Genomic DNA, 27,955 nt, shown 5'->3' with positions numbered 1-27,955 from the left:
GAATTGAATTGAATTGAAAAACTCTGTCAACTCCAATTATAATTACAAGAATACATGTCGGGCATTAATTGCCACAATAAAAGTCAACAAAACTGTGTACTGTCAATACCCTTTATAACTGAAAACATATCGTGAAACTGCCCACAATGATCCAGAATACTATGTAAATCATCTTACAAATTGTAGCATCCTATTTATTAAAATCATTCAAGCCACATTCTAAGCATACGTTATTAGGATAAACTCAGCCTCTACATGGTGGACAGGTATATGCCATGTTACAAACCAACACTAGTGCACCAAGTTTGCTTAAATTATAACAACAAGCATAGACACTGATGCTCCGTATAACAAAAGTTACATAACGCTCTAAAAGAACCATGTAAAGCACTAAATATACAATAACAATTGCTTGGCATTCGATGTTGCATACAAAGCTTAAAAATATATATTTTCCATCTCAAAATATGTATCACCTTTATCTAAATATTAATTCAAAAATTCCAAAAGTATTTCAATATATGACACTGAGTAAATATTATTTCTGTTATAAAACTAAGTACATTTTATCAGTTTTCATTGCAAGCGGCAATGTATAAGCACCAAAGGCAATAATTACAAAAAAAGCATTTGTCAAGATGGGAGACTTCTTTTTTGCACCTTTGTCTTTTTGCAAAACAAGTGATCCGCAGATCGCAACCGGTGTCGCCTTTTTCCGCGGACCACCCTTAGGTATGTTTTGTGTTCGTATTCTTGTTTCAAGAGCCCAACCTCTAATGACCCCTACATGACTTTTGACCTCAGTAATCCGATGAAGAATTGTGTCTTCCCACCCAAGGGTCACTGCATCCAAGTTTTATCAAAATCCATGGAAGCATATTAAAGTTACAATTTTTTAACCTAAACTTTAACATACGGACATACAGAATTAAGGACTGGCACGTGTCCCCCAAATCTTTGTTTAGGCGACACAAAAATGGAGAGAACTTTACTTAAGAATCCTACAATTGTCCAGCTTTCTTTGCCCAGTGGTTTGGAAACTATGGTTGACCATCATTGCAAAAACAAAATTAAAGAAAGAACAGGAAAAAGTACTGAATACTCAAAAGACACCATCAAAGCTAATTAAAGTCATCTCCCTTTTTAATAAGGGAATGAATATGTGCTTGACCGGTATTAAACAAGTACATGCACGTTTAAAACCGGTTAGGGGCCGGGAAGCGAATAATGGCCCCAGCTGAAGGCCAGGACCATTTTCCAAGACCAAGCCCCTAGCAGGGTTTAAACATGCCTTTTTTAAATACCAATCAAGCACGTTTGGTCAATAAGTCAAAACAAGTCAAAAATTCACAATTTTCTAAACAATTTTGTTAAACAATTTTACCTCATGTTTTGTGAAACACCCCTCTCGCAGTGTCTATGTGCCTCGCGCAAATCACCAAATAATCTACTTTTACGGAGATTGGCGCACGTGCAGTACGCAATGTGGTGCAGAACACACCAGTACAGGAAAGAAGTGTTTAAAACCAGCCGGTGTTTTAACAGTGGTTTAAAATGACCAACATGACGGGCTCTCAACCAATATGAATGGGCAAACTGTCTGAGGTATTTATGAATACGTCACAAATTGACAATTTCTGGCAAAAGCTTTTGCCAACCAGGGTGTAAATTTATGCAAACTGGTTGATTACAAAACAACGGTCCACAATATTTGTAAACAAAAAAGGTCTGTATTAAGAAATTTATATTACTTGTTCTAAATCTGCAACATCCCTCCCAACTCACAACCAAAAGACCATTTTTGTACCCGCTGGCTCTGCACCTTTCAAGTTTCAGGGGTCTCGCTGCTTTTCGGCTCCAGATTCTGGTATATGCTCTCTTTGGGCTTGTCCTTCTCCATGTCCCTGGGCGTGTTTTCATAGACTGGTTCCGGAATCGCCTCCGCCTTGAACTCCTCTGGGTTGTTCACATAGGCCAGCATGGCCTCGTAGCAGAACCGGTACATGTCCTTTGTGGGAGGACAAGAAAAGATTTTGACGAACATACTTAAATGAAGAGTAGTATATGTGACCTGTCATGATGAAATGAACTGTTTTTTAAATAATGTAGTGAAGTATAGCTCTTCAAACCTTCATGGTGAAAAAAACCTTTTAAAAATATCGCAAGAACAGTGTTATTATGTTTGAATACAAGTCACCAAAATCACTGTTGTCCACGTGTAAGTCTAGTGGAGTGTTTTGTATCAAGCTCCGGAGCTCAGTCAAGCGGATGGAATAAAGCCGTCCGTGGACAAACAGGTTTGGCACAAGAAATTTTTAAACTACCACATCTCAAGAGACAAAATATGCATTTGCAATCATTTTTCCATCACTTATGTTTAAAGATCAATACTTTAATATCATTAAATTGAATTTTTGAGATATGCTCAACAAGTCGGTGAAAATTGCCGTCAAAAGTGGGTTTCCTTCTTTTTGCACCACCCTATACATTAGGAAATTGCCGTTTTGCAGTACAGTGAGGAAAAGCCAACATTTGAAGGGGTGGTCAATCAATTTTTTGTTTTCAGGTGAACCTGAAAACAGTGTGACTCCCATATTCCTGACTGCTATCATTCATGTTCATCTTACCAGGCTATTGAGTAAGTTAGGACGATTCAAGCGCAGGACTTTAGTAGTCTGTAAGATGTCCACCACGTCCTCTTCGTGCAGCCTGTCCAGGGAGTTCTTGAGTACGCAGAACACGCCGCTGCGATTCAGGCCATCTCTGTATACAAAACAAAAAGGAAGTGATGAAATACCAATATATGCCAAATTTTTGATCGGCCATTTTCTGGGTGCCAGCACAGGAACAAGTGCGAGTGCACAATAATCGCTGGCGAAAAATGTGACGCCGATGGCACATATGTCCCACCGTATTTTTGGTCACTTTTAGGGACAGACAGACCATCTGACCGACCGACCAACAGACCATCAAGTGACATGTAGAAGCTCCTGCCAGAGCTGAAAAATCACATTTCCTCTTTCTGGATACCATCCAATCACTACACAAAATGGCGTGCACCTTGTTCGAAGAAGATGTTGTACAGCTCAAATTCAAGTGCACAATAAGCTCTGGCCGAGTTGCAAGAAGTCTTGCATGAAATCCATCAAAATGATCCCTGCCAGAGCTGACAAATGTGACGCCCAAAATGCAACGCCGATGGTACATATGGAACACCATACTTTGCTATTCCCACGGCCAATCAAAGTCCCCGGAAATTCATTTTTACAACTTACATGCAGTGGACAAGACTGGCTGAGCGTTTGTCCTTTGGCTTGTGTTTGTCCACAGTCTGGATGAGACGAAGCAAGGCGCTGGGGGATTTAGGTACCTCCTGACCCAGCGGCCAGTCAGTGACTTGGTAGTGCTTGAAATAGTGTGACCTCTGTGATAAAACAAACACCCACAAGAAAATGTGGATGAGACTAAAGTTATTGAAAGTTGGCTATATCGTCGGTTACACCACGAAGTGACGTATTGTGCGCACAAAGTCTATAGACAATAGATCACTTTATGGTGCACCCGACGATATGTACACGTCAGTACCAGTTTAAACCCTCCAAGAAACTGGGGAAAAAAGGACTGAGAAATTTCGAAAAAAGATCCATTATTTTACACAAGTTTAGGGTTCTCTGTTTCAAAAGAAATGCCACAAAATGTTAAATTTTCCAAAGTTTTATGCTGTAATTTTATTATAAGAGGGTGAAGACCTAAATGTTACAGTATAGAAATGTGCTGTTAAATTGTGAAGTCTGGGATGAATGCGGAGGGAGCTCTTGCAAGGGAGAGCAGAGGGCTGAGAATTTGGGGGCAAGGGATTTGGAGTTTAGGGTTGGAGAAACTGCGAGATGGATACAAATTACGGATTTTTTTGTTACCCGGGTCGTGCGGCGAGTGGAAAAAAAATAAAAAAATAAAAAAATTCTACACGTGTATGTGCGCCCTTTACAGCGCACCCATAATGGTGCGCCCAGTATTCGGACACTGTATTCGGACACGAAAGTGCTCCATCAAAAATGTCGGCGGCAATTCCGTAATCAAAGTAATTTTTAAAAAAGGGGCCTTATATGTACAATGCAACAGAGTACAGTCGAACACCTTTACAAATTACCTTGTTATAACAGGCACCTTGTATGAACAGTAATCAAAACAAAAAAAACAAAGAAGTGCGACCTAAAATGTTGCTTGTTAGGCTATAAGCAGGATGTTATATTAACAGTGCTCTTCTTTTCAGGGTTCGACTGTACATGATGAGTTAAATGTACATGTAGAACAAAGAACACCTGGCCCAACAGAAAACCAGTGTATGCACGCATCATATCCATTTAATACATACAGGCTGGAGAGTAGGCCAGGCAGTGCTTTCCAAACTTTTTTTTCTGGGAGCCTATTGGGTATACATGATAGCTAGCAGGAAGCAAGTGGGGTTCTGGGCTTTGGGTTTGATAATAGTTATTTTTTCCGGGAGGATGTTAGTCAGAAACTCACCCAAGAAAGAGAGCAGACAGCACGCAGCTGGCAGGAGAAGTACAAGACAGGCCCTCTGTAGGACACCATACACACACAGGTTTGAAGGAATAAACCACAAAGGCGAGATATTTTGCAAACTACATTTTTAGGTCGAAAAAGTAATAGAGGAAACACGACTGGTACAAAAAAAGCATAAAACCACACTGCAAGAACACAACAGACAGGAATATGAAAGAAAGGTAGGTACAAAGTAGATTTAAAAAGAGTTAGCTCAACATAATAATGACAACCTTTTAAAAAAAAATTATAAAGCCTTTCCAACCTTATAACGTAAAATGTCTTTCCAATTGTGACATGAAAAAAAAAAGACCAACATGCGCATAAGATACTGAAATTTTGCTGCATACAACAACAAATTTCCTTCAAACTGAGCAAAAAGCTATGCCAGTAGTCCTGTGGCAAGGCTCACATTTTACAATTTATACTCTGGATTTATGGTCTCAAATGATATCCGGAAAAAAATGAAAAAAACACACTTAAGCTTCAAGTTTACCGGCCCACGTCTTAATGTTACATTGTTATACCCATCACCATGCTAGTGTTGTCTAGCTCACAGATCCCTGTGATCTTTCCCCTACCTTCTGTCGGCGATGTTCCAGCTTCATCTGCTTGATCCTGTATCCCTCCAGGTCTGCTGTGTTGGTGGTGGTTACGGTGAACGGACCGTACTCATCACTGCCTTTGTCTGGCCAGTACTGCGGACAACTCTGTCAATCAAACAAAGCAGATTACAAACATCAGTATTTCTATGGACTACGTGCACATACAGGGTGAGTAAAAAAAAAACGAAACCCAAATGTCGGGACTATTGTTTTAGTGAAGTTCTTCATGTATCACTCTGAAAATCTAGGATACGAAGCCCAATTCATAAGCTTTCTTTTAGTACAAGAATCATTCAAATCACACATTTTAAACACAACCACCATTTCAAAGTTGTGTCCACGGATCACCAAAAAAGGTGTTCGTTCTTTCAGCAAAACGAAAATAATTCATGCACATCCCTATGCAGTGGCGTAGCCAGGAATTTTTCAGTGGGGGGGCGCTGGAACATTTCATGGGGGGGCGTCAAGCAGGGGCGTCAATCGCTTCTCAAAAGTGTGGGGGGGGTCATACCTTGATCATAGGTGATGCAAGCGCAAAGCGCGAAGCCCTTACGGCGTGGGGTTCGTGGCCCGCTTAATGGCCCCGAAAAAAAAATTGGATTCTAGATGTTCTGTGGTGTGATTTGAAGCAATTTCTTACGACTTTCCTCTATGCTTTAACTAATATTTTCTTGGCAAAAGATAATTATTTGAACATCGTTTTTGAGGTTGGAGACATTGAATCAGCTATGGGTATTCTGAGCTATTGGCGTGGGGTTTGGGTCCCGATTAAGGGCCCCGAAAAAAAAAATGGATTCTAGATGTTCTGTGGTGTGATTTGAAGCAATTTCTTACGACTTTCCTCCATGCTTTAACTAATATTTTCTTGGCAAAAGATAATTATTTGAACATCGTTTTCGAGGTTGGAGACATTGAATCAGCTATGGGTATTCTGAGCTATTGGCGTGGGGTTCGGGGCCCGCTTAAGGGCCCCGAAAAAAATTGGATTTTCGATGCTCTGTGGAGTGATCTGAGGCAATTTCTTACCACTTTAACCAATAATTATCTTAGCACAAAAGATAATAATTTAAACATAATTTTCGAGGTTTTCTCAGCTAAAGGCATAAGAACATTTTGTGAACATTGTTTTCGAGGTTGGAGTCATTGAATCAGCTACCAGAATTCTGAGCTATAGGCGTGGGGTTCAGGGCCCGCTTAAGGGCCCCGAAAAATGTTGGATTCTGAATGCTCTGTGGTGCTATCTGAGGCAATTTCTGACCACTTTAACCAATATTTTCTAAGCAAAAGATACATTGTAGTACATAATAGGGCCCATAGCGTCATGTAGATCAATGATAATTTTTTTAGAAACTCAAAATCTCAGTGGGGGGGGGGGGGGCACAACTGGGGGGGCGACAAGGTTTCATGGGGGGGCGGTCCCCCCCCCCCCCCCCCCCCCCCCCCCGCCACTGTCCCTGTGTGATTTGATTTCAGCTGAAGTCACAGGAGTTTGGCCAAAAACAGAGGAACCAAAGTCACAGCCACAAAGCGGTCGAAACAGTTTGGATGTACGGCCTGGCCCAAAACTAGGCCGGAAAACCCTCGGAGACATAATTTCTCCAAAGTTACTTTCACAACTTACAGTATCATCAGGGTCAGGCGCATTGAGCATTATTATGCTGGAGATCTGGTAGTCGTAAACCAATCGCCACAGGTCCAATACGGTGTTTGGCAGTGGAGCCTGGGTTACCACGGCAAAATCACTCTGCTTAAAGCCCTAGGAACAAAAAATAAATAAATAAAGATCAGCACAGTTGAATTGTTTTCTCATTCCTTGCAAAATGTCAGCAGTGGTGACACTTCATGAAATTCCAGACAAAAGAAAGATCCATTCTGTGGGGTTTAAATTTTGGGAATTGTTCTGCGCTTCACCACCTTCGGGCTTGACGGCTCTTGGCAACATATTATTTTCCAATTAGTGCTGAAGTCCAGTTCATCACAAGTCCGGTCAAAAGTAAATCACAAGTCTTGTCACAATTCCAGTCACAAAAGTAATGGGCTCGGTGGACTTGTCTACGGTATTTTGTTTTTTATATGTGGGTTTTGCCCTTCGCCAACGTATTTGGAAAAACACTGCACACTCAGTCTTTCCTATGGGCTTGTCCAGTCGTAGGGCAAATCCAAATATTAACTTTACAACATTCTTCATGAATTACGTGCAACTAGAAAATGAAATTATGGTTGGAAATGTGTCACTTTCTGACCCTTTATCAAATTTATTCAAACCGACGACGATGCTCTCACTCAATTTTCATGTAGGTGAATTTTAAGATAGTGAAAGAAAAGGATGCTCTGCATGTGTATTCTCAAACGTCCGCTCTGTCAGGGCAGTTTTTGTGGATAATTCACTGTTTACAATTCGTATCAATAACAATCGACTGATATGATCTTACATCCACAGATGAGGCATTGATGTAGTTGTACTCCATCCCATCTTCTCTGGGCGTCATCAAAAAAGGCCGACAGCCTTCAACTGCACGGAAGGAAAAAGCATCAACGATAGAAAATCTTTTTAAACTATCATGACATTTACCAATTATGATTGTACATGTAAAATGAAAAAGAACACAAACACTGCAAATTGCATTAAAATTATTCGCTTATCATGCCAAGTGAAAGATTCTGAGTAAACCTGCTAATAGGGAGATTACACACACTCTCTGATGATATTGTAAACTCCCCCCCCCCCCCCACAGTAGTGTGGTTGGGGTCTACGAGCGAATACTTACCTGTAGAGCGAATACTACATATGCATTGTTCCCTATGCCGGCAGGCAATTTGCTAAGAGTTTTACACAATAGCGCCCTCACGTGTCCTACCCACGACGCCCTGTGACATGCGCACTACGTTAGCGTCCTCTTTTTCTCAAGCGTTACCTGCGTAAGCACTCAAGGAATCGAGTATAGTGGGGAAGGAGGGAGGGGTGCTCTACAGGTAAGTATTCGCTCGTAGACCCCAACCACACTACTGTGGGGGGGGGGGGGGGGTCTACATCACTCTACTTACCTGTAGAGTGAATACTACATATGCATAGACTCACACCGAGTAAGGCGGTGGGTGTACGCGAATTACCGTATGTCTACAGGGGTGTAGGACATGAGGCGTGTCCAAAGGCAAACACCCCAGACGCTCTAGGGCTTCACCTCATAAGTGGAACCCAAAAAGCTCGTGCGCAAAAGGTCAGGGGGGTGTAACCATTATGGGCATGAACACATGATAGGTACACATCATTAGACTTCATGCCCATAGAAATATATATATTGATATGCTCACCCGTTAGTGCTTCCGTGAGGCTCGACTGGCCGCCAGCAGCACTTCTCTTCCAGCCTTGCCATCTGCCTGGAGGACATCCTTCAGGTAGCATTCGGAGAACGTGTTAGGGTTCTTCCAGCAGGCTGCCTGGACGATGTCACCTAGGGGGACACCCTTAAAAAAGGCCAACGAGGTGGACACTCCCCTGACCTCATGCACTCGAATGGGTCCCTGGGTCGCTGGCCAGCTGCCCGGTACGGAACGGATAGCTGTCACGATCCAGCGAGTAATTGTATCGCGAGACGCCGGCCCATAGGGCGGGGTCGTTGTTATGAACAATTTGTCGTGTCCCGTACGAAGTGACTTCGTACGGTTGACATACCACTTAAGTGCTCGAACTGGGCACCAAAGTTTGTCGTTTGTCTCGTTCGAAAAAGACTTGATGTCCGGGACAAAGATGTCCAGGGGCGTAAAGGTCTCTGACTGGTTCTTTGCGAGAAAACCGGCCGTAGGGATCAGGCGGACACCCCCCGGTTCCCACCAGATGTGTCCTGTCTGCATCGATAATGAGTGTAGTTCGCTACGTCGTCGGGACGTAGCGACAGCCAACTGAAAAGCTACTATGATGGAAAGTTGTAACAAAGTTGAGCTATTCATTGGTTCAAAAGGAGCCCTCGCCAGTGTGGATAGTACACTGAAGAGGTCCCAAGATGGGATTAATGTGCGTACTGGGGGACGAGTATTAAACATCCCCTTGATCAGTTGGCTAATTGCAGGGTTGCCGGAAACGGAAGAACCGTCCGGAAATCCCTGATGGATCGCGGCAACGGCTGATCGATAATTTTTTACCGTGGCCGTCGTGAGCCCACTGTTAAAAAGGTATAGGAGGAAGCTCCCCACTTCACCTACAGAAGTATTGGGGGGATGAATGGATTGCCGTCTACACCATTTAAAGAAATGGCGTAGTCGGCTATCGTACACCTTTCTGGTTGAGGCTCTACGGGACTTGGCTGCAATTGTTGCAGCTCGTCGCGAAAGGCCTGCTGAGCAGAGGGATCGGGTGACAATACCCAGCACGTCAGGTGAAGATCCCCCGGAGCCTGGTGACTGATTCCCGAGCTGGGCTGATAAAGGAGATCGGCCCTCCTCAGTAGAATTACCGGGCGGTGAACCAAGAGTCGGACGAGCGGCTGGCGGGGCCAGAACGGGGCTATGAGGAGAATTCGGCAATCCTCCTGCTCGATCTTCGTCAGCACTCGAGAAACGAGGGAGATGGGTGGGAAGGCGTAGGCCAGTAGGCCGTCCCACCGCACCGACAGCGCATCGGTCTGCCACGCGTTGGGATCTGGGCCCCCCGCGCAGTAGATCGGTAGCTGATTGTTCATTCGCGACGCGAATAGGTCCACATGCGGCCGGTCGATTAGTCGGAAGATAGACTGAGCAACCTGTGGGAGCAGTGACCACTCTGTCGGGGCGATCGAGCCTCTGGAGAGAGCGTCGGCTGTGACGTTCTCTTCCCCCGGGATGTGGACTGCCGACAGTGCTATCCCGTGATGTATGCACCAGAGGGTGAGATCCCACGTTAGTGCACACAGATCGAGTGCCACCCTGGTGATTGATGTATGCCACCACTGTGGCGTTGTCGCATCGTACCAGGACTGCTTGTCCTCTGACGTCCGACTGGAAATGTTTTGGTGCGTTGGTGACTGCCAGCATTTCCAGGACGTTGATGTGGGATGATTGATGTGCGGGGCCCCATACGCCCGCGACCTGTCGCGGGTGGAGGGTAGCCCCCGAGCCGTACCCTGACGCGTCGGTCGTGATAAGTACCGACGGGCGGAAAACGCGTCCCTGCGTTATATTGGCCTCGACTAGCCACCAACGAAGGTGGGGGACTAGCCAAGACGTAGTGGGCACCGGATGGTCGATCGGGTGCCAGCGGGGTCTGTAGAAAGAAAGCAGGTGAAGTTGAATTGGCCTCATCCTCAGCCTGCAAAATTCCACTAAGTCCACCAGACTGGCCATAAGGCCCAACAGCCTGAGCCAGGCTCGGGCCGGAGCCACTACCGTCGGGAGGAAGAGGGACACGCACTGCCGAAGGTTCAGCAGGCGGTCCTCCGATGGACGGGCCAGTCCCCTGCGAAGATCGAGGGATGCACCTAGAAAGGTGGGAACCTGTGAGGGGACTTGATGGGATTTCTTGGTGTTGATAAGAAATCCCAGGTCGGAAGCAAGGTGCCACGTTAGTTGGAGCGCCGCTTCCGTCTCCCCCCGAGAACTACCCACTACTAGCCAATCGTCAAGGTACATGAATATCATGATCCCTCGTCGCAGCAGTGCCGCCCCGATCGTCTTCATGATCCGGGTGAACACCCGCGGAGAAGTGGATAGCCCGAACGGGAGCACCACAAATTCGTACAGTATATTTTTGTATTGGAAAAGGAATTTGCGGTGCTCCGGCCTGATCGGTACGTGAAAGTACGCGTCTTTCAAGTCTATACTGGCCGCCCACGCTGGCGCTATGATCGATGCGAAAATGGTACGTAACGTTTCCATGCGGAAACGTTTCGGACGTATGAACTTGTTGAGGGGTTTTAAGTTCAGTATTGGACGCCACACACCGGTCTCCTTCTTGAAGAAGGTTGACATGAAACCTGCGCGGGTCCCCCCTTGGGGGACAACACGAACTGCTCTCTTTAGAAGGAGGGCGTCGATCTCCCCCTCGAGGGAGTGGCGTTTTGCTGTGTCGGGCGGTACGGGCGTTGTCCGAATAAGCATGTCCGACGGGGGGTCCTCGTAAACTCGAGCGCGTAACCGCTGCTGATCGTTTCGAGGACCCACCGGTCGGAAGTCACCTGCACCCAGGACCCCACGTACTCCTGAAGGCGGCCTCCCACGGGTCCACCGGCGGGAGGCCGCCTGGAGACGCATAAGTCACTTGCGCCACGCCCCAGGGTAACGGGGAGTGGGCGCACGGAAACCGCATCCCGACTGGGGACGCTGTTGTCCGGTATGTGGTTGTGAATAACGCGGGCCGACCGTCTTATCGGCGCGCCCACGAAATCCACCACGGGCCGCTGTGACCGGAGGGCGGCACCGGGGAATGACAAAAGATGGCTGTTTCTTTGTCTTGTCCGCGGTTTTCGGCTCGGCCGGTTTCTTGAGATTTATTTTCTCTGTGGCCTTGAGGCGCTTTGCCTCGGCCTCCATGGCCTCCATGGCCTCCTGGAACTTACCAGAAAATAAGTCCGGGCCTGAGAGCGGGAGATCGTCGAGACGCTGTTGTGCTCCAGGTTAAGGGAGGAAAAGTGCATCTACCACATTGGCGCCGCGTGACGATGTTGCCAAGGTCGACACTCTAGCAAACTGGTCGAGAGTGGAGCAGAGGCCACGATCGAGGCAATGGAGAGCAGCCACCATCATGTCGGCTGGTATCACCGAATCTTCTTCATACCCCAAGGCCAGGTACTCGGATAGAAGAATAAGAAAGGACGTCGCACGCATACCCATGCGTGCCGCCGAGTCCATTCAACGGGTGACATCCTCCAGCTTTCCACGGGTCTTGTCCGTAAAAGGAACTTTGGATGAAGCCGTCCCTCGGTCAGCGGCGAGTTTGTCAATGGCCGAGCCCGGCAGGACTGGAGTTGAGAAATATTTCTCAAAATCCCCTGGGGGGGAATGATAATACGAGTCTACGCGTTTAGCATAGGCACTCCATGTCTTTGCGTGCATTATCCCGTCGATGTGGTCACTGCACACGCAGTCCAGGGGCATTGTGGGAAAAGCCCGGACCAGTTCCGCCGTCGGTCCCGATCTATTCTTGAACGACTGACGTTCAGGAGGAGGAGGTTCGGTACCAGCAGGAAGATTCAGAACTCTGATCATATCCCGTTGGACCAAGCAGATTTCGGTCTCAGCCACCGATAGGTGTTGCATGGTGCGGGTCAGCTCGCTCTCGTCCGCCGAGTTGTCAGAGCACGGGGGCCGAGTTGTCACCGGGGAATGGGAACCAGTGTCCCAGTATCGAGCCCCGCTCGGACTGTAGTGACACCGATGGGTGTAAACTAATACCGGGCGGTGACGCCGGTGCACGGCTCTCCGTGCACGGCATTGTCCGCTGGTCTGTAGTCACCCCACCACGGCCGTGATGACTGGCGGGTGGGGGCTGTAATTCTGGAGGGGACTCTGGCGCACGGCTAGCCGTGTGCGGTATGTCCCTTTGGCCCGGAGTCATCCAGCTGTGACCGTAGTCTCCCTGCCGGCCCGACAATGAGGCCGCGAGGGAGTGAAAAGCCTCAAAAAAATCACCGCGTGAAATCGGGTCGCCACCCTTGTGGCGTTTCCCACGGTGTGATCGACCGGATGACCCGCTAGAACTCGTCGAAGAACGGCGGGAACGGCGGTTCTTTTTCGATTTTTTCTTTTTTGAAGAACGAATCCGAGTAGTTGCCGAGGATTGCGGGGACACGAGGATGCCCGAACAACGAATAAAATCCGATGTAGAGGCATGGCCCTCCGAGCGTAGCGTTAATGCTCTGGGGGAATCCCAGGGATTCGGCTCTACGCTATCAATAGCCCGGGCGGCCGACAGCGCCCCCATGCCGGTAACATAGGCGGGTGCTGTACGGTCGATTAGCCGGCCATATAACAGCCCATCCCCAGGCATCGTGGTAATCACGGGACTGGGTGGGCCTGGGTGCACTGAGCCATGGAGGAGTACTTCCTCCGGCTGCGTGTGCCCCGTAGACGGGCCAGGGACGGGCACGGTGCGCCACGTAGTGGAGCCACCTTTTGCCGTACGTCCCTTTTTGGGTACTGCCCCTGCTTCAGACAACTTCTTTGTCTTGCCGGTGCGTTTCCCCTCCAGTTGGGCGGACCCGTAAATATTGACCAAAGACGGTGGGGTTGTACGGCCCCCCGCTTGGTCAATGGGTCCGTCAGCTCCGACAGCCGGCAGTGGCTGAAGGGGCCGACTAGGGGACTGCTGCCGCGGTGACGTACCATCACCGGTGCAGTCCCCCGAGAACTCGGGCTTGTGGGATGTACGTCCCTCCATTATCGACACACCCAGTCCTCCCCAACTTCCTAGATTTACTCATTTCTACTTCACTTTCACTCCAAAAACTTCACTAGAACTACTCTACAATAAACACTTTCTCTTTATTTCTTCTAAATAGCTTTCTCCCAGCAAAAGAGGTACAAATAAAACAGTGAAATTCAGGTCAATTGAAATTCCACGTTATACCTCGCCTGCGGCTAAGAGAAAAAGAGGACGCTAACGTAGTGCGCATGTCACAGGGCGTCGTGGGTAGGACACGTGAGGGCGCTATTGTGTAAAACTCTTAGCAAATTGCCTGCCGGCGGCATAGGGAACAATGCATATGTAGTATTCGCTCTACAGGTAAGTAGAGTGATGTAGACCCTGTATTTTCTATAGGAAACCACTGTATTTCTTGCATTAAGCAGAGGAGACTGACTTACGAGTAAGCGTGTGTGGGAATCTGTTCTTGCTCTGGTTGGTGTGAGCCATGCTCTTGCGACATTTTTCTCGACTTGGAATCGGGGTGATGGTGTTCAGTTGCTGAAAACAAATCATACAATCACCCGGTTGACAAAACTATTTCCAAAGTAGTAGTAAAAATGCCACTGACGCATACGTACATTTACACACTTTTCTATGGATGCAATGTACCCTGTGGACAATGGAATATATATTTAGGTTAAGAATTCAGCATAAGTTAGCAATCAATCTTTTGATTATTACTTTTTAAAAGTAATGGTAAGGACAGTAATACTAATACATGTAGTAAGGACAGCCAAAATCATCAAGCAAGCATTTCAGTGTCACAAAAACAATGCATACTGCTAGTATCACTGTTGTCAAAACACAATTTACGCAGATTTAAGCCAACAAAGAGACACAGGCTGGTTGGCATGTACAATCTCAAATCAAATGTCTAATCTACTGTAACACAAGGCTTGTGCCCCAAAATCAGTCTTTGTTTAAATCACCTCAAATTCTTCAGCCAACTTCTTCTTCTTCTTAAGCTCGGTTACCCTCTTCCCAAGTAAAGCTGCAGGCACAGCGGTGTCGTCTGAGAACAGAGCTTCCAACAAGGCAAGATGGATGAACGTATACTGGACCTGAAAACAAAATAGAGATCAGTTTTATGGATGCCAAAGTTGCCTTCCACCACTGTGACCTGGGTTCGAGTCCCGCCTGAGCCAATGTGTGGATTGGGTTTTCAGTCCCTGCCTGATTCCGTGGGTTTCCTCAGAATATAATGATAATTGTGCTTATATAGCACTTTCCATCCTATCAACGATCTCAAAGCACTTTACAATTATTACCCCGTTCATCAGGCCATGGGACCACGCGGCAGCCGATATCAGCACTCAATCGGTCCTCTACCCTCACAGGTACCCATTCATACTCCTGGGTGGAGAGAGGCAATTGTAGTGAAGTGTGTTGCCCAAGGGCACAAACACCATGTTCATGGCAGGGTTCGAACCCACGCACCTCCGTACATGAGTCAAACACTGTAACCACTGGACCATGGCGTTCTACATATTCTTCTGGGCTTTTCCTCCCACCTCTAAAACAGTAACTTCTTCTCATTGTCTTCTGTCCACAGGTTTCTTCAGGCATGCGAACTATGGTGTTTTGGGCGCTTTTGAGGAATCCTTGGTTTCATTATCAGAAATGATTAATAATAATAATAACAAGTCAGTCCCAAGTCAACTTACAAAGTACTTAAATGAATTATGACAAAGGCACTCCTTTGTTAATGTTCACTCACTGTTACTTGTGACTGGACTTGTGATAAACTAAACTACACCATTGGTGACTGTAACAAGAACCAAAGGTGTGTAAAACTGGGGTTGTTACCATTTTTCATCATGTATCGTACAATTCTACCACCGTTGTCCCTGAAGTACCTACCGGTGTCTGCACAATGCTGACCCGATGATCCCTCATGTCAGCCACAAAGTTGTAGACGTCCAGAGTTTTCTCTGCCCGGGCTCGTTGCAGCGAGGCATGTATGCCAATGATAACACCGGTCCTGCCAACTCCAGCACTGCAAACAACAGAGAAAAAAGGTTCTAACATGTACTCCAACTCTTTGCAATAAACAACATATGGATCTCCCTTTAGGCACGTATTTGCTGTCGACGTGATGAACACACAATAAAGTCACATACAGATACCCAAAATCGTTAAAGAACTGTGAAATCTGTTATTAAAGGCAATGTACATCATTGGCTTTTGCTGTAATTTTCAGAAATGAACTATTTGAGATGTTAGTATAATAGATCAAATATTGTTACACTGACATTTTTTAAGTTTTGTGTTCGAAAAGGTTGAAAAAAAAAAACCCAGAAAAACAAAAATGTTCACGTAGTCTGGTTCCCCGACTCCACAAAAGATAAAATGGATCAATTTATAGATGATGGACAATTGTAAGGAAAGGGAACCAGTCTAGCTGGCCTGCACCCGTTCATGAACATACAAAAAATAGCAAACAAAATTTGGACTGAAAAAATTGGTAAATTTGGAGCAGTAGTTGAAAAATAGTTAGGTTTTCCCAACGCTGGTCGGCCGACCACCGTTGGAAATGTTTACAAAAAAAAACATTTTCTTGAAAATGACTTCACACCAGGTGCCATAATTTTACAAGATGCTTGAGACTGTCATTTACCAACATCCTAGTAAGGTATTTCGTAAAAACTTGGTAGTTTTATTTTTCGATGTTTGCAAATGTTGTATATTCCCTTTAAACAAATGCATCAAGGTAGTTATTCTGTAACATATAGCAACGCAAACCTCTAGCACTACAAGGTGCTTCAGTGACTGTGTAGCCATTATGTGGCCATGCATTTCCTGCATTGACTGTATTGCAAGATGTCCGGGAATTAATTAATTTAAAATGGCCTAAGTAGTGTGTCATATAACGGGTAATTTTTTTTTTTATTCTGATGACTTTTTGGAACAACAATGTTAGTTACGCTTTGTACATGAAAACAGGGAGCCAAGGATGATGTTTGGTATAGCCGAATGTTCGGTATAGCGGCTCTCCTCTGTATATACTTTCCTAGTTGCTATGGCATTCTCTTCTTTGGTGGGGGCAGAGCTGGGATTTAGACCAGCAAATTGTAGTCAAGTCTATCACAATTCAGACCACAAGTTACTGGTGTACAGCTGCTTGACACACTGCTTGAAAGATTTAGACTACAACTATGCAAAATGAGTAGGATACAGTGAGACATTGTGTACCTGCAGTGGATGAGATAAGGTCCAGCATCTTTGGGCGTTGCCTCAGAGAACTCTTTGACAAACTTCAAGACCGGCGTCACATCCTTAGGGACATCCTTGTCAGGCCAGTTGGTGTAGTGAAACTGCGTGATCTTCCTGGGTGAAGACTCCTTGTCACCCTTAATTTCAATGTAAATAGGAACAAGAGAAATTCTTATGAAACAATAACACCTTGAAAAGTATTATGGCATTTCTGCATCAGAATGATTTCAATTGCCAGACACGATTCATCAGCAAAGCCTTTATCCTTTTAAGGTGTCTGCCCAAATAGACAGCATTTCATGAGTTTGAGTACCACCCAGGTAAGCTGGTGAGGCTTTTATTTTCTTACAAGTTCTCTGAATGCACTGCGTGTACAGTCAAAGTACATTGGTTGTGGCACAATAACTGAATAAACACATAAGAAATAAATATGGCTTTAAATATTAGGGAATGTTTAACTACGCATTTTAAATTATTCATTGAAGCAGACTGAAATTATAATTAGTAACTTGCTTTCATTTCTCTTCGCAAGTTCCAAAGCGTAAGATTTTACCTCACTTTCAATTCAATATGGCCGACTCGGGCGTAAGGCCTATGGCTTGCAACTTTACTCTGGAGTGGATGATTTGTGATTAACTTGTGATGGACTTGTAAGGACTTGAGATTTGTGAGGACTTGTAATATATTGCTCATGAAGTTCATCAAAGATGGACAAAAAATGATATTTGACAACTTACCACCTTGGAAATTGTCATTTTTCTGACTGTGTACTCTCCTCTAGTCTCCTCACTAACTGCACTGATTAAAATGCCACCCAGAGTTTCTGCCTTCCCAACATCTGGCCAATACTTGGCACATTTATTCTGAAAGAAAAAGATTTTTTAACAAATGGTTCAAGAATTTCAAAACAAAAAAAATCGAGACATGCTCAATAACTTTCAACCGATACTAGTGCACAGAGCAAATACAGACAGACAGGAACACTTGTAATCATCTTGCAGCAAACTCTCTAAATTACTGGATAATTATTCACTAAAATATCCAAGAAAAAGACTCTGAATAATTGCATCTGGAATGATTCTGTTTTGAAGCAACACTATCTGTCACTTTACAAAAGAGAGAATTCATATGTACACGTTTCTGTTCAAAATGTACAACAAATCAGGTAGAATAGGTCTCTCTCAAATGACATCACTGCCTACAGATAGTCATGTGCATCAGCATTTTGGGAGTCAAATTTTTGTTGCGCGCATCAGCTGCAACGTTTTTCAGAATATAATTCGAACAACATGCCCGCGTGCTCAGAACATTTTGCACACTGTGTGCACATGGCATTGAATAAGCAGTTGTAATTTGCCCACGAAGATGGCTGTCTATGAGAGGGGTCTATTTCTTTTTTAAGAGCAAAAACTCATTTCAGCAGTTCGATCCAGAGGCAGTGTATACACGCCAACGTTTTGCGATATTCAGAACACATGACAGATTTATACACGCAGGGATCAGGTCGGAAATATCTGTTAGCGACCCGCTAGCAACAAGCGAGGCTGGAATTTCTGAGGGTGATGGCTTCAACCCGCCTGGCTTGAGGTCGAGTGAGGCTCTTGTCAAAATAATCCCTGTGCACTTGGTAATAGTGCCAACTTTTTCCCCATGATTGGCTGAAATACTAATGACAAAAAGAACTTACCTTTCCATCCTCCACCAGGTTTGTACCATTGACAATGATGCGCACATTCTCCTGCCAGGCCATCTTCCAGAAGTCATGAGAGGTGGCCTGATTGGGCCCTGGGGATTGAAAAGAATTGGGAATATTAATAACAAGCATTGATGAAGACGAATACTTAGAATGACAAAATGTGTCCCTGAACATCATAGGATCAGGCATGCAACTGGGAATTTAGAAGGAAAAAACAAAGGAAATTCCAAACCACACATGACTTTGTACAGTGTTTTTCAATTTGCAATGGCATTCATGAGAAATAAAAAAAACAAGGAAATCAGCAGATTCGAGGAAAAGGTATATGTAGGATGCAAGAAGGAGTTATAGGGCTACACCAGACATTAACATTTCATGATCAAATTTAATTATGATCTTGTGAGAAGATGTTCACTTTTTTTGAAGAGGTCGGCAAAAGTACTTCTACACCTATTCGACATCATAAAAATATAGACCTGTTATTATTTATTCCTACATTTCAAATTAGCTATACTGACCTTGAGTAGCTATGTAGGCTTTGTCATTCTTGTAGCCCTGTTAGTGAGAGGGAAAGGAAAGAAAAACCAATCTCACAGTTTTACTCAAATTCACACATTCCTTCAAATCAGGCTATTTCTTAATTATTCACAGCGTTGCGATGCATCGTAAGTAAAGATGAGTTTCACGAAATCGGGTGCTGTACCTCCAGATTGCCATTTTGGTAGCACTGGAACGGCAATCCGGAGGTTGCATATTCAGTCAATTTCTTTTTTCAACTTTAAAAACGTTTCAATAAGCAACTGTGAGTTTAAGCTGCTATTTTATTGCATTAGTAAATTTATCTTTCGGTTTGATCACGTAACCTTTTTTGTACAATCTGACCTTGATGTAGCATGCATTGATGTATCCCAAGTTCTCATCGTCTTCATCATGATCCAGGATCACACGACAATGGTCATCTGAATCAAACAAGGAGGTTGAAAGAAAAGCCACAAAAACTTTAAAGTCATTTGCGTATGAAAATGTTGTGCTCTGCTACAGACCGAGTACAGACACATGAAATTATGTAGTAATTGTATGTAAACATAAACTTGAAATATTCAAGACATCAAAGAAATATCCAATGCCGGGCCTTGAATGTTTACTGAAATTACAATACATGTGAGGGTCAAAAAGATGACAAAACATTTCCTTTTGAAATACAATTAAGCAACGGTGAAGGTACATGCACGCCACCAGGATTTTGAGGAAAGAAGGGAAAGATATAAAATTTGTCTGAGTGTATCTTACATGCTGGAATATTCCGATAGCGGTTCTTCAGCTTGTTGTCTGGTAGCTGGGACACATCACAGGAGCATATTGCCTCTATTCCAGGGAAGGACTGACCAACAAAAGGACAAATTAAAGACATTTCAAAGAAATAACTCATTGTCACAAACTAAGACAGCTTGATTAATTTTGATCAAACCCAACTCCATAACAATATCTTATTTTTCTCAAGAACATTCTCAAACCCTTTGATCGAAACCCACATCTTTGCAGAGAACCAATACACCATTCTCAGGGTATCCCATCTTGAAAATCATAGCGAGACAAACAAACATGACAGCGTAAATAGTGTGTGCGGTGAACGAGTGACTGTTGTAAAGTTACAGCAGATTGACAATCTTATAATGGATGGATAGCTCAAATTCTTTGTAAAACTTCAAGGGGAACCAAGTCCCATGTAAGGCAACAAACTCTGTACGTAAATATGGGATGGCACTATTTACCTCTTTTGAGAACACAAGTGGAACGAACACACCGCACGTGCGTATTGGTTTTACATGCACTGTGTGAAGTGTGCAAGACTAGTTCTAATCTGAACTTCACAAACCGTACCATCTTCACGTGATCATCAGGCGCCATAAGCAACGCATTCAAATGTCCCTCCCAGTGGTCCCCCCCCCCATCTTCTCCTTTGTAACCACTGAGGGGTGCTTATAAATGAACACTATAGTTGCTGGGTTTTATCTCCCTTGATCATGCAAAATCTTGAAGGATCTGGGAGAACATCAAGATCGGCAAATGCCTATCTTACTAGGGATGTGGCAAAGATAAACTGCCAACTTACACTCCATTCCTCTCCAAGTTGCGGACCCTGCATGGCCCGGCGCATATATGCCACGAACTCCTTCAACGGGATGGGATCTTTCTTCAGTTCCCTCTCAGGGGGAGGGTAGAGAGGCAGGCCAGCAAACGCAGAGCTGCTGTCCAGCATGGAGATCAGACTGGTGCCAGACTTTGGCCGTGCCTTATCGATGGTGGTGGGTGTGGTGGTAGTGGCGGTGGGTTCTGGGGACACGTCGCCATTGGAGTTGACATCCTCCAAGGGGATGGAGACTGGGTTGTCTATAGCCTCCAGACTGGATACTGATAACAAAATTTGTTAAAATAACTAAGTACAACTTGCGTTCAGTTTTATGTAACGTTAACCCCAAAGCCTCTTTGTTTGAGCATTGTACATCCTTCTAATTCCTTTAAAACCCTCTTATAAACAAGTCTTTCCTTAACCTTAACTCTCTACTGAGTTTTCCCAAGAACAGTACCAAGTCCACCAAAATCCATCACTGACTCTGCTTCACATAATGCTTCAGGACCAAATCTGCCGAAATCCACCATAAATCCACCACTGCCATACAATGTAGGTGGATTTTGTTGGACTTGGTACTCATGGCTTGCCCACCAAAAATGGAGGGGGGGGGGTTGGATTTTGATGGAGTTGGGAATTAGATTAGGGTTAATACAAGCATGGAGGTTGTGTCTATATGGCTTTACAATTTCTTAAATTATTCAACAGAGTTTTTAATGTGCATATAATTAGGCCCCCCAAAAAATCTCTGGTTTCTGGTATGGAGCTTGCCCAAAAAGTGGTGCGGCGACGCGACTTTTTTTTCCCTTTTTTTTTGCTTCAAATGTCAGCTGATGACTGCAAATGGTGCCCGACTTAGTGCAAATATATGGGAGTCCAGAGAGGCCACATAAAACTTAATCTCGATCATAACCCCATCTAAAAACATGTTAAAATTGTGCAGCAGCAGGATTCCAGTCAAACCAGTGAGGTTGGCGGTTTTGAGACATCATCTTTCATTGAAAAAAAAAACTTTTTCATTTTGCCGACGCGCATGGCTACGGCGACGCGCACACATACCAGAAACCGGAGACTTTTTGGGGGCCTTAAGTTAGCTTGACCTGAAATCAATTTGTGGAGTTTCAGTGAGCAATAAACGACGACAATCTGAAAAAGCATGAGTTTCCTGTTCTTCTGTGCAATAGGGAACTATATCAGCCCAAATAACAAGGAAATGAAAACATGTGAAATCACAATCACAACAAACATTATATCTGCATCAACATGGTATATTTAAACTGGAATTAAGCAAACAGTGATTATTTGATGTAAGACATAATTATCTCTGCTAGACATATATTCAAATGGAGAGTGCATGCACATTTTGAAGAAATGAGACTTTTGGCAAAGAAGTCAGATATTTGGAAAGAAGCTATTACTCAGTTAATTTTCTTTTCAGGAAATAGGACTTAAAAAAGAAATAATGTTGACATGTCTTGTTCGCTAGTTTAAGTGTTTATGTCAATTTATGTTATTGATAATGTTGGTTTTTTTTTAGCTTTGCAATAAAGTGTACTCTTGAAAAAACTATTTTCAGAGAAAGGAAGCGTTTCTCTGTGGCACAATGATCACTTGTAATGAAATGTTTTATGATGTATTTTCAATGACTGTAAAGTGTTAAACATTTTTAACAACCCACTTCAAATTAAAATTGTCTGTCAGAAAACCTTCGATACTTTTAACAAAAATGTCTGAATGTGAATAAGTAATTTGCATACATGCACTCATTGACTGCAGCTGTATGTGACTCACTCAACGTATACTTGTATGTTATACAATGGCTTAAAGCTATAGTCCATCATTTGCAGCCATCTGAAAAGTAACTGGTGTAATTATTGTTGAAAAAAATACTTGGTTGAAAGATAGTAAGGGAACTAAACTCCCTGTGAAATCATTCTTCCTGGGAAGCTGTCATTTTGAAGTACTCAACGAAAGAAGGCCTTGCCAACGGTGCGCCTTAAAACGCACCGTAGGAAAATTTAAATTAGTAGTTCGTTTTGTTATTCGGCGAAGCGCGCGCAAGCATTGGCACGACGCACACATGTGCGTGGTTGCTATAATTCGTCGGATCAGTGCGCGACATCGCGTATAGCTGCAATCGGCTCAGTGAGAACGCGTCTCGGACGCTGAATTCAGGCCCAATTCAAAACATGATTCAGCATTTTTTGATTTGAAATTGAGATCCTAGAATGCTGTTTTTCTCGGAATATACAGCTGAAGCTGAGCTGAAACTTCATCAGGTTAGTTGTTCAGTATCCTTCATTAGATTTTGAACACTTTTGTTGCTTCAAACGAACAAAATGCAGAAATTACAAATGATGGACTATATCTAAAAAAAAAAACACCAAAAGGTGTGAGTGAATCAATGCACAAACACATTGACATTTTTTCAATTGTTGAATGCTTTAATGTCTGAAAATAGAATTTAACCTTTCTGGGTCTTGCAGGTGGGTATATTTCTTTGGATATTTGGTTGACAAAGTTAGAACCTGTATTGTAAATTGTACAAGTACAGTCACAATCCAGAATTAGTCATCCATACATGGCACCACACGGTCCATTCAGTGTGTCACAAAGAGGAAGTCTGCCGGAATTTATGCAACAAAAGAAAGAATTTGGCAAAAGGGTGGAATTCAAACAGAGTTAACACACACCCACACACCATGAATGTGAACTTAGATGAATACATGTGCATTCAGGGTCAATACAGCCATCAGTTTTCTTCATTTTTCCTCAATTTTGATGTACCAGACATTTTTGGGGATTTCAATTCCTGCTTTAGACGGTGGTGTTGTGTTTTGAAATAGGGGAATTATATAACAGTCTGTGGCACTGTTTAGTTGTCATTTATGGTGAACCAGACGGAAATTTGCAGTTTCCTCTAAGACAGTTTCGATGCAAACTATTAAAGGGAAAATACAACATTTGCAAACATCAAAAAATAAAAATACCAAATCATTTTTAAATACCTTGCTGGACTGTTAGTAAATGACAGTGTAAAGCATCATGTAAAATCATGGCACCTGGTATACTGTCATTTTCAAGAAAAATGGTATTTTTGTATCAATTTCCAACGCTGATCGGCCGATCAGCGTTGGAAAATACTGGCTTTTTTTTCAAATACTGGCCCCAATTGACCCTCGCACTTGTTTGGAATCGATTACAAACCTATGAACGGGTACGAGCCAGCTAGACTGGTTCCCTGACCTTACAATTCCCCAATGTATGTAAACTGCTCTGTTTCTTCTTATATGGAGTCAGGGAACTAGACTACAGGAAAATGATTGTTTTTCTTGGTTTTTATAGCATTTTCGAACCCAAAACCTCAAAAAAGTAAGTGTAAATATATTTGCTATATATTTCCAATCCCCCAATTCCATCCATTTCTGAAAATTACAGCAAAAGCAAATGATGTATATTCCCTTTAAATGTAGCCGAAAATGTTACCGATACATGAGAAATTTAACCCTAACCATCCTGAATCCTTCAAAATCCTCTTGTAATAGTGCATTGACCACAAAATTCGTATAGTGTTTCGCTAAGAAAAATTACAACATTTCACCCGGGGATATAAAGTTTATTATTTTTAAATGAACCAACAAATAATAAAACTCACGGTGATCACTGCTTCCAAACTTCCCTTTTAAGCCATCTACGGAAACTTCTCTAGACCGTCTTCTTCTGCAATCAAATGGACAACAGAAAATATAATCATTGCAATATTAAAAATTATTCAAAAATAGTCCAGAACCTTTATGCTCCCTCTTTTTCAAGGTGTCCCCTCTAAATCTTTGCACTAATACTGACTTTTGCCAGGAATTAAAGCTTAGAGAATATGTAGGTGAAATTGCTCTCTGTTTTTGGACTCATTACAAAAGATGAAGGAAAGGGGGCCCCCTTTATTGAGACACTAAGTGTGAAGTTCACTAAAAGTAATGATTCTTTGTTGGGCTGGAAAAAATAAGATTGTTCCTAGCCCATGTTAAGTCACACAACATTTACCAATAAACCAGAAGGAAGATTGCATACAAAGTTGCCGGTGCAGCAATAAGCACTTTGCGGTTCGATTTTCCCTTCTTCCTCCCACCATGATCTGCCAATGTTGTCGTTAAGTCCACCATACAAGTATGTCCTCGTAATTTTATGGCAAATCAGTCGCAACTCATCACGTGTTAAGACAAATCACAAGCTAATCATATGAACTGTGACAAAGGCATTCCTTTGCTGTTATTCATCCCCTAACTTATGATTTGACATGTAAAATGACTTGTGATGTCCTTGTGATTGGACTTGTGATATACTCGACTGCAACACTGCCATTTCAAACTACACTCATTTTGGGGGTAGGATTTTGTTTGGCCAAGGAGAGCAGATTGTACTCACCGATAGTGTCTGACCAGCAGTACGACCAGAATCAACACTACAATCACCAGAATGGCTAGCACAGCAACCACGACAATGGTCACTATGCTATCAGATGCAGGTGTGGGATTTGGTGCAACTGTTGAACTCGCTTTGAGTGAGCAAAGAAAAAAAATGAATTGTTGAAAGACCAAATCATTTACGGACTACTTTTGAGAGCCCAATGGACAGGACATACGCATACTGGTTCACAAACCATAGTAAGAAGTACGTGCACAAACCCAAAGCGTCTCCCTTTCTTACCGTTGAGTAGGTACTTGTCAGTGCACAGATCCCATATACTAATTTGGTGAACATAATTTGTAGCCATAACTGAGGCGTTCTCATGTTCCTGTGATTTTAAAGTTGAGGCGCTTGAGCATTTTGGCAACCTAAAATGACGTCATATATATATGTCTCTAAAATGACGTCATATATATATATATATGCCAGGTGGCAAGCTGGAATCAAGCATAAAGCGGTGTACTTTAATTCTCCTAGAAAACTGTTCCCAATTTCTATAAAACTAGAATTTGATACGAAAAAATACACTATTTAAAGTGTATGGAAAGGATGGAATTTGCACTGGGATGATGTAAATTCAAAGATTAAAAACTGATATTGATTGATACCATTTCAACCAAAAAGTTGTTTAACAGTCACTCTCAAGCTTTTTAATGTTGTGAGAAGATTGAAATGTGTTAGGATGCTCTTTTTACTTTACCTCTGGTACTTCTGGATGGTTCTACTGGTGAGCCTGATTCAGCGATCGTTGATGCTGTGGTTGTAGGACTCAGGGTAGTTGGTTCAGGTTCATTTGAAGTCACATTAATTGTTACTGGACTCATTGGCCCTTCTCCTCCTTGCTCCTGTAACACGGCCGCCACACTGAACATGTATTCAGTATTTCGGTTCAATGGTTGAACAGTGGAGCTATACAGAGCCTGTGATGAGTTTGTCACAGACACGGTCTCAGCAACAGTCCATGACACTGAGGATGCAAGGGAGTAGTAGACTTTGTATGCAATGACTGGCCCGTCTCCTCTATCCATAGCGTTGGAACCCCATGCCTGCCAGCTGATGGTAGCTGACGTAGATGAAACTGTTACACTGGGTTTCTGGCTTAAATATGGCAGACCTACAATAAATGGAGAGGGTAAATCAAGATGGCTTACAACCTCCAATAATATATGTGGGAGACACAAAACCTGATGCATAGGATAGCCAGTGGTTTCAAAAGGCTAATGTGGTCTGACCATGTTGCCATATTCAACAATTACATGTATATGTAACATGTACTAAGGTAGTTGATTTAATAAAAAAAAAAGACTTTACAACCAACATTAAGATGGGTTAATATGTTGGTATTGCTAGAGATTCCAGAAGGAAAATATCTCAACAACACCTACAGGCATTAACCTGAGGTGGGCAGGTGGACTGAAAGACAAACTGGATTTGGGGAAAATGAAAAATCCACAAAATAACTGTCAGAGGGTTTGAAGGTCACCAACTGTCCTGGAGCAACGTAAGGTCTTTGGTATGTTTGTATTTGCCTTTGTAACAAGCACCCCTTAAAATACCAACTTCTCTTGTTATAGCATTAGTGGTGAAGATATCTTTATGGTAAAACCTAAAAATTTCCAGATTTCATAGCAGACTCTTTAAACATCATGAATTGGGGGAAAATCCTGACAAAATTGGTAAAATCCTGAAAATTCCTGTGGCATCTCACCCAATATCTTTCACTGTTTCATGTGTCGAAAGACACTGGAGTCCCTAAAGCCCATTTTAGACGCCAAGCTACTGCCGTGCTGGAATCATTTGGACTTTTTCATTCGGCACGGAGATGGCACAAGCACACCGTTGAGAACCATTTGGTTCAGCAAATTGAGTTTGTGGCACCATCCTTTAGGGCGACAATGCTGCCGCCCTATCATCGCTCTGAATGGCAGTGGCACAGCAGTGTTCTAAATGCCATGATCTTGCCATGTTATTGCCGTGCCGAACTCCATTCAATTTGAAGTTTGGGCAAACATTTTAGAAATGTGCATGCTCACAATACCCTCTCTTTTGTCCGCATCATGGGGAGTGAAATTGGCGCGAACAGTTTGATAACACTGAGAATTCATTAAACCGCTTGCATTGCTTTAACCTGGTCCATAACTTCAGATGCTAATCATTTTTTTTTTTATTATATAACCGACATACAGATCCTTGTCATTTGACTGGGGGGGGGGGGGAAACTCACATCACATGACATTCGTTATTACTCCCATTCACGCCGGGGCTCAAAAAGTCCCATTTGCTCATGGGGAATGGTATACAAATATTGAGTGGCTCAGCGTGGTATGGGAGGAATATTATCGCAAGGTAAAATCTGGACTTTTCCATTTCACGAGGCGAAGCCGAGTGAACTGGAAAAGCCCGGATTTCCCGAGCGATAATATTCCTCCCATTTCACAATTTAAAGCCACTCAATATTTGTTTTATATAACCGACATATAGATCCTTGTCATTTGATATATTTGAACTTTTTTCAATACAAAACTGTAGGAAAATGTATTTCTCTCTTCCAAACCACCCTTTCACGAAAATGTTTGAACCCAACGCTGTAGCGCTGGCTCTTTGGAACAATACGCGCTACACGCAACGCTGAACGCGCACACCAGCATGCATTTGCACACAAATACAGCGTCATGATCCCAACTGTTGAATAGTATTTCCCATTCCCCATGGGCGGATAGTACTTTTTGAGCCGCGGCATGAATGGGAGCAATAACGAATGCCACGTGATGTGAGTTCCACCAATCAAATGACAAGGATCTGTATGTCGGTTATATCAAAAATACTATTGAACAGTTAGGATCATCCTTGTTCCATGACGCGGTATTTGTGTGCAAATTCAAGCTGGTGTGCGCTATCAGCGTTGC

General features: G+C 43.4%; 1 protein-coding gene across 1 annotated transcript in view; it reads right to left on the bottom strand.

Annotated features, from left to right (window-relative positions):
• Positions 1-1,806: 1,806 nt before the first annotated feature.
• The window catches only part of LOC119737970 (receptor-type tyrosine-protein phosphatase alpha-like), a 30,907-nt gene continuing 4,758 nt past the window's right edge, over positions 1,807-27,955 (bottom strand). The window contains exons 4-22 of the mRNA XM_038212650.1: positions 25,750-26,163; positions 25,008-25,137; positions 24,241-24,305; positions 20,568-20,866; positions 19,745-19,835; positions 19,337-19,413; positions 18,973-19,009; positions 18,446-18,543; positions 17,496-17,621; positions 16,738-16,895; positions 15,406-15,541; positions 14,475-14,606; positions 13,944-14,043; positions 7,604-7,683; positions 6,793-6,927; positions 5,148-5,276; positions 3,276-3,424; positions 2,628-2,763; positions 1,807-2,008 (exon numbers count right to left, since the gene is read on the bottom strand). Coding sequence (XP_038068578.1) covers positions 1,826-2,008; positions 2,628-2,763; positions 3,276-3,424; positions 5,148-5,276; positions 6,793-6,927; positions 7,604-7,683; positions 13,944-14,043; positions 14,475-14,606; positions 15,406-15,541; positions 16,738-16,895; positions 17,496-17,621; positions 18,446-18,543; positions 18,973-19,009; positions 19,337-19,413; positions 19,745-19,835; positions 20,568-20,866; positions 24,241-24,305; positions 25,008-25,137; positions 25,750-26,163 — 2,675 coding nt within the window. The 3' untranslated portion in view covers positions 1,807-1,825. The remainder of the gene's footprint in view (positions 2,009-2,627; positions 2,764-3,275; positions 3,425-5,147; positions 5,277-6,792; positions 6,928-7,603; positions 7,684-13,943; positions 14,044-14,474; positions 14,607-15,405; positions 15,542-16,737; positions 16,896-17,495; positions 17,622-18,445; positions 18,544-18,972; positions 19,010-19,336; positions 19,414-19,744; positions 19,836-20,567; positions 20,867-24,240; positions 24,306-25,007; positions 25,138-25,749; positions 26,164-27,955) is intronic.

The sequence above is a fragment of the Patiria miniata genome, unplaced genomic scaffold (genome assembly GCF_015706575.1).
Source record: "Patiria miniata isolate m_02_andy unplaced genomic scaffold, ASM1570657v1 HiC_scaffold_3, whole genome shotgun sequence".
Lineage (NCBI taxonomy): Eukaryota > Metazoa > Echinodermata > Asteroidea > Valvatida > Asterinidae > Patiria > Patiria miniata.
Note: the sequence above shows the minus strand (reverse complement) of the source record. Positions and strands in the feature narration are given on the sequence as shown.